Below are 12,333 nucleotides of genomic sequence, written 5' to 3' on the forward strand. Positions count from 1 at the left end.
GATAATCAGCCAGAATAACTGAGAGCTTATGTAGTTATGAACATTGAATGTGACAAAGGTATATTTCAACATCGAACTATCAGTGACTGATCGTTCTTTCACTTGTAAGACCGGTGAATTTGACGTCTGTAAGACAAGCACATTTGCATGTTTTGAAAGAAAATCTTCATACTTGTAAACATACCATTTCCAAAACAAACAAATTCAGGTCAACATAATTCAGTAAAAGTCCATATTTATGTTTAGACAGTTTCTTTCCAGCTCTAAAAAGGGTAGGTATTACGATGTTTTCCATGTATCTACACCACCGCTACTAGCATGGCACTGTGAGGGTTATGGCCATCCTGAGGGTGGTGTTCATTCCTGACCATACAGCAATCAGCCAATCCACTCACGGATGACTACTACAATTATGTTCCAGATCCACTTTGCCAAGATCTACTTCCATCGTGTTACGGTACACTGAAATCATTGTGGTGTTTTTCTGTTCCAACTCTCATACCACAAATTTTGCATCCATAGCTCCTGGTTATAATCAGTATCCACTAGAATATTACATGAGTTTCCTTGACATTTAGTTCTCACAATATGAGAATGCACATTCATACAAAAGCAATTCACTTAACACAATTTCTTTGTTGAATTCATGTAGTAAATTGAAGTTGATCAGGTTATGGTCAAGGTTTTGCCATGGTTCCCTTTGACCCAGTGCTGAATGGAAAACCCAGAATTCATTAGTTACTTCGACAGATGTGCTAACAGCTAAGGTGAAAAGTTTTGTGCTAACAGCTAAGGTGAAAAGTTTTGTGCTAGCTGCATTTTCAGAACTTCAATCTTGGTGCCTATTTGGTAGCTTGTTATCATATGCTACCCTAAAAATAATCAATGAAAACAATCAATTATTGATAAAATTATTTAATTGGACAGATTAAAAAACCTAGACTGTTGTGATTGGCAAGCTTTTGGAGTCAGTGGCTCAATCTTTAGACAGAAGGATTCAAGGGGAAGGAAGAAGGTTGAAGGAAAAGGATTGGAGAAGTCTAGGAAAAGGGGCAGATTTGGGGAATGTCACCCAGAACTGCAGGTCAGCAGAGACTTACCGTACGGGATGAGAAAGAAAGACTGATTGTTGGGGACTGCATGGACGAGATTTGAAAACCTGAGAGCTTAAAGGTAGAAGACAGGATAATATGCAAGACTTTAAGCTCTCAGGTTTTCAAATCGCATCCGATGTAGTCCCCAACAATCAGTCTTTCCTTCTCATCCCATACAGTAAGTCTCCCCTGACCTGAAGTTCTGGGTGACTTTCCCAAAATCTACCCTTTTTCCTAGACCTCTCCAGTCCTTTTCCTTCACCCTTCTTCCTTCACCTTCAACCATTCTGCCTGAAGAAGGAGTCACTGGCTCTGAAAGCTTGCCAATCACAACAGTCTTTTATGTGTGTGTTCTTCTGCTACTTGGTCCTAAAAAGAATCAGCTGCATTTATTCACTTAAGCATCCAGGAAAGAATAACAGTTGTTAACCTACTGAACTGAACAGTTACAAATGTTAATATGAATTCCGATAATGATTCTCTATTTAGCGAGCACTTAGGTATACGTACACATGAACAAACAGTGACAGACGATGACAGTAGACAATTCTGCACTTAACTACTCATCCCTTACCATGGAGCCTTGTGCTGTCACCATATCTGAGTAAACTTTATTCCAAATGTATCTGGGTATATGCTTGAACTGAGGATACAGAAACTGTGACTTCATTAAGAACCTCTCATTTTTTTCATATTTTATGGAAGCATATTCTATATGAACATGTTTTGAACATGGCTTGGAATTCTCTGGGTACTGAATGAAAGTTACTCTCTGAATTATGAAAAACTTTTTTGCTGGGACTTCTAATTGAATTTAAGTATGAGACGCATTAGAAATCAATGTATTAAAGAGATCAATATTAATTCTTCATTGTGTTGTAGAAACCATTGTACAAGAAATTGTAATGTAGTTAATTATATGCAATGTGTCTGAGTATACTATAATGAATGTTAAGGACACTGTTTGGGATTTATAACCTTTAATCACTAATAAATTGCGGGGATATACAAAAGTAGAAACAATAGCGGGTTACATGCTATTAACTCCGTATCTGTCATTCGACTGCTGTGCCGTGACATGCAGCCGGCGCCGTTCATAGCCAGGTGGCGCTCCCGCGCTCGGCCAAGCTGCGGAGCGCCTCTATCGCCGTTTTCGCGTACTGACATAGTGGCACTTTTAAATCTCGTGGCACTGTCACAACACTTTTCCCCCCTTGAAACAAAACACTCACTTCCTTGGAGACACAGACAGTGCGGAGACATCCATGGCCTCTTGGGAGACCCCGAGAAGATCCCGCGGAGAAACACGAGAGTATGGTCGACAATGTCCAGGATGGAAGCTTGCGCGTGGAATGCACCTCCTGGACGAGATGATGGGTGAAAACTCCGGAGCAGCATCCATAGGTGTCGTGGACCTGGGGGTGTGCCCCAGCGAGATGGGTCCCCGGAGAAGGCGGCATCGCGACTGGGGCCGGTTCCGGCGTACTCGGAAGCGGTAGCAACGTCGGCTGCAGCAACACGCCCGGAAGATCGGCAGCAGCGACAGGACTGGCTTCTCGGGCTGGTGGAGACGAAAGAAGGGGCGGTGGCACCGGCGTGGCCACTACTCGTGGGCGCATCTGGTCGTAATGGCGAACAACCATGCCATCGTCCGTACGTATTTCACAAATCCGGCGGCCGTGAAGAGCCTGGACCACCCCTGGAATCCATTTAGGGCGAGATCCATACCTCCGTGCCCACACGTCGGCGCCCACCGAGTATTTTCCCGCACTAGGGGACACAGTACAAGGCCTGACAGGGTGAAGCCGTAGAGTGCGCGGTTGGTGGCCATGCAAGAGTTCAGCAGGGCTGCAATCACCCAGAGGCGTGAAGCGATAAGAACTCAGAAATTGCAACAGAGCATCATCTGTGGAAAAATCACTAAGGAATTTTTTCATCTGGCTTTTGAAAGTGCGGACAAGGCGCTCGACCTCCCCATTTGATTGTGGATGGAAGGGCGGTGCTGTAACATGATGAATCCCTTGTCCAGTACAAAAATCATGGAAGGCCTGCAAAGAGAACTGAGGGCCATTGTCCGTGACAATCGTGGATGGAAGACCTTCTAGCGCAAAGATTTTGGACAAAGCCAGCGTCGTCGCCGCAGTGGTGGGCGATGGACATCGAACAACAAACGGAAACTTCGAGAAGGCGTCAATCAACAGTAGCCAATAAGTGCCAAGGAAGGGGCTGGCAAAGTCAGCGTGCAGCTGTTCCCACGGCTGCGCCGGATCAGGCCACGGAGAGGGCAAAGTATGAGGTGCAGCCAGTTGTTGAGCACACTGAACACACGCAGCGACCATGTGGGCGATGTCCGAATCAATACCGGGCCAATAAACGTGCCTGCGGGCCAGGGACTTAGTCCGAGAAATCCCCCAATGGCCTTCATGCAATAGTTTGAGAACATCTTTGCGAAGAGAGGCTGGCACCACGACCCGTGGAGATGCGCCATCCATGGCCAGACGAACAACACCCTCACCAACAGACAGATGAAGGCGCAAGGCATGGTAGTTGCGAAGGGGATCCGATGCCCGGCCCTTGGTCCTGTCCGGCCAACCCCGTTGAACAAAACCGATCATCTGACGCAGGACCGGGTCCTGCGCAGTAGCCGACGCGACCTGCTAACTTGTAAGTGGAAAACCCTCGACCGCACGAAGTTCTTCCTCATCAATGTGGAAACAGAGTAGTACATCTCGATCGAAAACCGGATCGGGGCCCATCGGCAAACACGACAACGCGTCAGCATTGGCGTGCTGGGCCGTGGGGCGATAGTGAATCTCATAGTGAAAATGAGACAAGTATAAGGCCCAACGTTGCAGGCGGTGAGCTGCCTTATCTGGAAACGATGCCGAGGGGCTGAACAGAGAGACCAGCGGCTTGTGGTCGGTGATGAGGTGAAACTTAGAACCATACAAAAAAACGTTGAACTTTTTTAGAGCATAAATGATAGCGAGCGCCTCCTTTTCGATTTGAGAGTAACGCCGTTGGGCATCGTTGAGGGTCTTGGAAGCATAGGCGATGGGTCGTTCCGACCCATCCTCATACCGATGGGCGAGAACAGCCCCTAGGCCATACTGTGACGCGTCAGTCGCCAGAACCAAGTGCTGACCCGGACGGAATGTGGCAAGACAAGGCGCCGACTGCAAATGAGCCTTCAGGTGGACAAAAGCCTGCTCACACTCGTCGGACCAACAGAAAGGAACGTTTTTGCGTAACAGCTGATGCAGAGGATGAGCCACCGCTGCCGGGGATGGAATGAATTTGTGATAATAAGCAATCTTGCCTAGAAACGCCTGAAGTTCTTTGCCTGTAGACGGCCGGGATAGAGCGGTAATGGCCGCAACATGCTGTCGTAGAGGACGTATACCCTCACGGGACAAGTGGACACCAAGATACACAATGGAGGGTTGAAAGAACTGTGACTTGTCCAGATTGCACTTCAACCCAGCCAAATGCAGAACCCGAAACAGTGAACGCAAATTGCGAAGGTGCTCCTCAGTGGAGGCCCCCGTGACAACAATGTCATCCAGGTAGTTGATGCAGCCGGGAACGGAAGCCGTGAGCTGTTCCAAAAACCGCTGAAAAATGGCCGGCGCGCTAGCGACACCAAATGGTAACCTCTGGTACTGATACAACCCACAAGGAGTGTTGATGACGAGAAATTCCTTGGAAGACGCATCCAACGGCAACTGATGGTACGCCTTCGATAAGTCAAGTTTGGAAAAGAACTGGCCCCCAGTGAGCTTGGTAAATAACTCCTCAGAACGGGGAAGAGGATAAGTGTCAATGAGGCTCTGAGCGTTGACAGTGGCTTTAAAATCACCACACAATCGCAGACTCCTGTTTGGTTTAGAAATCACCACGATTGGCGATGCCCATTCGCTGGAGGTAACAGGAAGGAGAATCCCTGAAACTGTTAACCTGTCTATCTCAGCCTTGACAGGTGCACGCAACGCCATTGGAATAGGGCGTGCCTGGAAAAACTTAGGGCGAGCTGTAGGTTTAAGAGTAATGTGGGCTTCAAAATCCTTGGCACGACCCAGACCAGCAGAGAACATGGACGAGAATTCAGAACACAATCCATCCAGCTGTTGATACGGAATATCCTCAGATATGAGGTGCACATCATCATCAATGGAGAACCCGAACAACTGGAAAGCATCATAACCAAACACATTTTCTGTGCCCGCATGATCCACCACATAATACGTGAGGGGCCTAACAACAGACTTGTAGGCAGTGGAAGCATCAAACTGGCCAACGATAGGAATTTTCTGCTTATTATAAGTTCGCAGATTGCGCATAACGGGAGACAAGGGAAGGGAGCCCAACTTCACATACGTGCGAGAATTAATGAGAGTTACTGCAGAGCCAGTGTCCACTTGCATGCGAATGTCTTTATCCAGAACACGAACAGTAACAAACAACTTATTTGTTTGAGAAAGCACACAGTTAACATCCATGTCCGATGCCTCGTCCTCATCGACAGGAACTTTAGGGGACTGACACACAGAAGCAATGTGGCCTTTTTTCCTACATGAATTACATGTGGCCCAACGTTTTGGACATGCGGCCCTGTCATGCTGTACGAAACAACGTGGACAAGAAGGAAGTGCGGAACGAACCTGCTTCTGTGGTTGCTGGTTTCGCTGCGAGCGTGGTGGCCCAACGCGACATTGTTGATGCGAGTGAACCGCCGCCACATCGTCGTTCCCCTGTGAAACAGGCAAAGTGTCTGCGTCGAACGTGGTCTATACAGCGCCCACATCACACCACGTGTCTATTTGCGCACCAGCAGCGTGAGACACTTCAAAAGATTGAGCGATGCTGAGAACTTCCGACAACGACGGGTTTGGCAGTTGTAAGGCACGTTGCCGAACTTCTTTATCAGGAGCAAGCCATAGAATAGCGTCCCGAACCATTGAATCAGCATAAGACTCATGATGAGTGTCCGTGACAAACTGACATTTAATACTCAGACTGTGTAGTTCCGCCGCCCAAACCCGGTAAGATTGATGGGGCTGTTTACGACACCGGTAGAACGCCACGCGGGCGGCAACGATGTGGGTGTTTTTTCGATAATAGTTAGACAATAATTCACATATTTCTTGGAAGGACAGAGAGGCAGGTTCCCGCAGAGGGGCTAACTGAGATAGCAGCTGATAGATCCGTGGGGAAATCCAAGATAGAAATAACGACTTACACATAGGAGCGTCGACAACGCCGAAAGCCAAGAAGTGTTGCCGCAAACGCTTCTCATAATCCTCCCAGTCTTCAGCGGCCTCGTCGTAAGGAGGGAACGGAGGCGGAGAAGAGGAAGACAGACGATGAGTAAGTGACGTCGACAATGGCTGAATAGCAGCCGTCAGCTGTGTTTGTTGTGCCTGAATAGCAGCCGTCAGCTGTGTTTGTTGTTCAATGAGCGCTTGCATAAGCTGTTCCATGTCTGCCCTGACACGAACACACAATTCCACAACGCAGGAAAAAAAAATATCCGACCTCGTCGCCAAAAAGTGTTATAATCTTTAATCACTAATAAATTGCGTGGATATACAAAAGTAGAAACAATAGCGGGTGACATGCTATTAACTCTGTATCTGTCATTCGACTGCCGTGCCGTGACATGCGGCTGGCGCTGTTCATAGCCAGGTGGCGCTCCCGCGCTTGGCTGAGCTGCGGAGTGCCTCTATCACTATGTTCGCTTACTGACGTAGCGGCACTTTTAAATCTCGTGGCACTGTCACAACATCTTCAGTCCTGAGAGTGGTTTGATGCAGTTCTCCATGCTACTCTATCCTGTGCAAGCTGCTTCATCTCCCAGTACGTACTGTAGCCTACATCCTTCTGAATTTGCTTAGTGTATTCATCTCTTGGTCTCCCTCTATGATTTTTACCCTCCACACTGCCCTCCAATACTAAATTGGTGATCCCTTGATGCCTCAGAACATGTCCTACCAACCGATCCCTTCTTCTAGTCAAGTTGTGCCACAAACTCCTCCTCTCCCCAATTCTATTCAATACCTCCTCGTTAGTTATGTGATCTACCCATCTAATCTTCAGCATTATTCTGAAGCACCACATTTTCAAAGCTTCTATTCTCTTCTTGTCCAAACTATTTATCATCCATGTTTCACTTCCATACATCGCCACACTCCATACAAATACTTTCAGAAACGAATTCCTGACACTTACATCTATACTCGATGTTAACAAATTTCTCTTCTTCAGAAACACTTTTCTTGCCATTGCCAGTCTACATTTTATATCCTCTCTACTTCGACCATCATCAGTTATTTTGCTCCCCAAATAGCAAAACTCCTTTACTACTGTAAGTGTCTCATTTCCTAATCTAATTCCCTCAGCATCACCCGAGTTAACTCGACTACATTCCATTATCCTCATTTTGCTTTTGTTGATGTTCATCTTATATTCTCCTTTCATGACACTGTCCATTCCATTCAATTGCTCTTCCAAGTCCTTTGCTGTCTCTGACAGAATTACAATGTCATCGGCAAACCTTAAAAGTTTTTATTTCTTCTCCATCGATTTTAATACCTACTCCAAATTTTTCTTTTGTTTCCTTTACTGCTTGCTCAATATACAGATTGAATAACATCGGGGAGAGGCTACAACCCTGTCTCACTCCCTTTCCAACCGCTGGTTCCCTTTCATGCCCCTCGACTCTTATAACTGCCATCTAGTTTATGTACAAATTGTAAATAGCATTTCGCTCCCTGTATTTTATCCCTGCCACCTTCAGAATTTGAAAGAGAGTATTCCAGTCAACATTGTCAAAAGATTTCTCTAAGTCTACAAATGCTAGATATGTAGGTTTGTCTTTTCTTAATCTAGCTTCTAAGATAAGTTGTAGGGTCAGCATTGCCTCACGTGTTCCAACATTTCTACAGAATCCAAACTGATCTTCCCCAAGGTCGGCATCTACCAGTTTTTCCATTTGTCTGTAAAGAATTCGTGTTAGTATTTTGCAGCTGTGACTTATTAAACTGATAGTTCGGTAATTTTCACATCTGTCAACACCCGATTTCTTTGGGATTGGAATTATTATATTCTTCTTGAAGTCTGAGGGTATTTCGCCTGTCTCATATATTTTGCTCACCAGATGGTAGAGTTTTGTCATGACTGGCTCTCCCAAGGCTGTCAGTAGATCTAATGGAATGTTGTCTACTCCCGGGGCCTTGTTTCGACTCAGGTCTTTCAGTGCTCTGTCAAACTCTTCACGCAGTATCATATCTCCCATTTCATCTTCATCTGCAACCTCTTCCATTTCCATAATATTGCCCTCAAGTACATTGCCCTTGTATAGACCGTCTATATACTCCTTCCACCTTTCTGCTTTCCCTTCTTTGCTTAGAACTGGGTTTCCATCCGAGCTCTTGATATTCATACAATTGGTTCTCTTTTCTCCAAAGGTCTCTCTAATTTTTCTGTAGGCAGTATCTGTCTTACCTGTAGTGAGATAAGCCTTTACATCCTTACATTTGTCCTATAGCCATCCTTGCTTAACTATTTTGCACTTCCTGTCGATCTCATTTTTGACACGTTTGTATTCCTTTTTTGCCTGCTTCATTTACTGCATTTTAATATTTTCTCCTTTCATCAATTAAATTCAATATTTCTTCTGTTACCCAAGGATTTCTACTAGCCCTCGTCTTTTTACCTACTTGATCCTCTGCTGCCTTCACTACTTCATCCCTCAAAGCTACCCATTCTTCTTCTACTGTATTTCTTTCCCCCATTCTTGTCAACTGTTCCCTTATGCTTTCCCTGAAACTCTGAACAACCTCTGGTTTATTCAGTTTATCCAGGTTCCACCTCCTTAAATTGCCACCTTTTTGCAGTTTCTTTAGTTTTAATCTACAGCTCATAACCAATAGATTGTGGTCAGAGTCCACATCCGCCCATGGAAATGTCTTACAATTTAAAACCTGGTTCCTAAATCTCTGTCTTACCATTATATAATCTATCTGAAACCTGTCAGTAGCTCCAGGTTTCTTCCATGTGTACAACCTTCTTTATCTTTCCTTAATTTCAAATTTCGTACATAATGACTCTTGTCAGCGTAGGTTACAGGCATGTGTGAAGGATGACGAGTTAGTAAAATACTGCTCCACTGTCCCTGGAATTCTGTATGAGTTTATAATTCATGTAATTGCACATCATGGTACAACACAGTGCTCCATACTGGCACAAATCTACAGACACCCTGTTTCTTTATTAAGACACAGCAAATAAAATCCAGAGATCATCACTTCGCTAAAAAGCAGTATTAGCACAATTTCAGCCTTTATATACGAGGGCCGTTCAGAAATTAACCTCCGGTTGATTTAAAAAAATACACCAAGTTAAATAAAAATATTTTAATATATACATCTTACAACTACATCTTTGCACTATTTTTCTACATAGTCTCCATAGCGACTGAGGCACTTATCGTATCTCTTCACAAGCTTTGAAATTCCTTCTGCATAAAAATCACCCGCTTGTGCCTGGAGCCAGCCTGTGACCGCATCTTTGAGCTCTTCGTCGTCATCAAACCGCTGTGACCCGAGCCATTTCTTCAAATGCATGAAGAGGTGATAATCACTTGGCGCCAGGTCTGGGCTGTAAGGTGGATGGTTGATAACGTCCCACTTGAAGGACTCAAGAAGGGCCGTTGTTCTGCGAGCAGAGTGAGGACGGGCGTTATCGTGCAAAAAAACGATACCGGAAGTCAGCATACCACAGCGTTTGTTCTGTATAGCCCGTCGTAACTTTTTTATTGTTTCACAGTACACGTCTTGATTAATGGTCGTACCACGTTCCATGAATTCAACCAACAACACCCCTTTGGCATCCCAAAACACCGTTGCCATCAGTTTTCTGGCAGAAAAATCTTGCGAGGCTTTTCTTGGTTTGGTAGGCGAATTTGAATGTGCCCACATCTTTGATTGTTCTTTTGTCTCAGGGTTCACGTACTTAATCCAGGTTTCGTCACCGGTTATGATTCTGTTTAACAATGGTTCTCCTTCGTCCTCATAACGTGACAGAAAGTCTAATGCAGAGGCCATTCTTTGGGTTTTGTGGTGGTCGGTAAGAATTTTGGGCACCCATCGTGCACAGAACTTACGGTAACCCAATCTTGCTGTCACTATCTCGTACAAGAGAGTCTTAGAAATCTGTGGAAAACCAGTAGACAACTCCGACATCGAGAAACGTCGATTTTCACGAACTTTTGCATCAACTGTCTGAACGAGTTCGTCAGTCACCAATGATGGTCTACCACTCCTCTCTTCATCATGAACGTTTTCTCGTCCACTTTTAAATAAACGTACCCATTCACGGACAACTCCTTCACTCATAACTCTTGGTCCGTACACGGCACAAAGCTCACGATGAATAGCTGCTGCAGAATGTCCTTTGGCTGTAAAAAACCTTATGACAGCACGCACTTCACATTTGGCGGGGTTTTCTTGCAGCACACATTTCAAACTGCCACAAAAACTAAACTAGCGCAGGTACGACGTTCACTCAACCACGGCTTGATGCCGACTGACCTGTTGAGTGCGTGAACGCACAGATGGCGTCACTACTCCCCCCACAACCCGCACTGTGACCAATCGGAGGTTACTTTCTGAACCGCCCTCGTAGTATAGATATGCAGTATTGGTGAATGCAGACTCCTCAAGGTAATGATATGTAAAAACCTGGAATTTACAGAGAGAGATTTAGTGAGCCTTCTTGATATGACAGATTAAATTATTCACACTTATTTTACAATCTTACATGTATGTTATTGTAATTGCTGCATTTCATGTAGAGATGCAATAACATCAGAAGAGTTAATCAAAAACATGATGTCCATTGAAATATTTCTGAGAACACAATGGTGATTGTGGTGGTGGTGGTGGTGGTGGTGGTGGTGGTCGGTGTCACAGTCTGATATAGGATTAACACCATCTTGCTCTTTAGCAATGAAAGACGTAGTGCAGGACTCCTTCTGAACCACTCATTTAAATGGAAGTCTTAGAGTATCTACTTCCACCAAATCTAAATTGTGCATCATCTGATCACCTATTTTCATCAAAATTAAATTATTTAACATTAGACACATATTCACATAATTTCACATGTGGGCCACACTAGACATGAATGCCGACATTTATTCTTTCTGGGCAGCTTTCACCAGGTAATTTCTTTTCCATCACCTTGACCCATTTCTTCTATCAGTGGTACTCTCTCGTCAGGTAAAACATCTGTTGAACAGGCTACTGAGCTTGAAGTCTGCCTTTCATGAGCAGTGCTCTACCAAAATAATACAGAATGTTCTTGTGGGACAATGTCTTTAAACTGTTCCAAGTATTTAGATCCTCTGTTTTATACCAACATTAAATAAACAATACCAAAAAGTCAACATACCTATGTTGTCCAACATAATTATCATATTATTCCATGCCAGACTGTGCAGTGGCTTAAGAGTTGTAGCATTATTCCAAGCTTCATATGCTGCATTGTATTTTTTTAACTCCAGATACTGTAAAGGAAAAAAATTCCTTCTTCTGATATGTTACAGAGGTAACAAACATTAATGCTATTGCACAACATTTCTACTCAGTAGGTCTAACTACAACATAATTATCAAAAATTTACTCATAGAATTCACCTGAAGAAGCTATAAAAATATGAGACAGAATTAATTGTCAGTATTTATCCTCAGGAGATGAAAAATTGAGCATTTGAAATAGGCACATATTAAGTATACTATCCTAGATTTCATAATAGTTAGTTACTTTTTTGGGGGAAGAGAGAGAGGGATGGGTTGGGGAAGGTCAGAAAGACAGAGCAGACACCATGATGAGATGGAGCCATCTTTTATGAGGACGAGGAGAGGCAAAGGATAATTTGTGTGTGTGTGTGTGTGTGTGTGTGTGTGTGTGTGTGTGTGTGTGTGTGTGTGTGCGTGCGTGTGTGTGGAAGGATATTTCACTTTGTATTAACTTTGTAGGGAAGATGTGTATGCAATGCCAACAGACAACAGCACATTCATTGCAACAATAAAAAATTTACAAGAATGAGTCATTTAAAAACATGCAAGCATTATTGTGGCAGTCACGAGAAAGTCATAATGCATATATGCATATCACTTTACTAGCTCTGCGACTATGAACAAACAGACATGAATAACACAGTAGAGAAAGAGACAGGA

General features: G+C 44.3%; 1 protein-coding gene across 1 annotated transcript in view; it reads right to left on the reverse strand.

The window, feature by feature from the left end:
* Window positions 1-12,333, reverse strand: part of LOC126458244 (protein O-mannosyl-transferase TMTC4-like) — a 148,038-nt gene that overhangs the window by 13,177 nt on the left and 122,528 nt on the right. Inside the window, exon 11 of the mRNA XM_050095143.1 lies at window positions 11,547-11,661. Within this exon, the coding sequence (XP_049951100.1) occupies window positions 11,547-11,661 (115 nt within the window). The remainder of the gene's footprint in view (window positions 1-11,546; window positions 11,662-12,333) is intronic.

This window comes from Schistocerca serialis, chromosome 2 (assembly GCF_023864345.2).
Source record: "Schistocerca serialis cubense isolate TAMUIC-IGC-003099 chromosome 2, iqSchSeri2.2, whole genome shotgun sequence".
Taxonomy (NCBI): Eukaryota; Metazoa; Arthropoda; class Insecta; order Orthoptera; family Acrididae; genus Schistocerca; species Schistocerca serialis.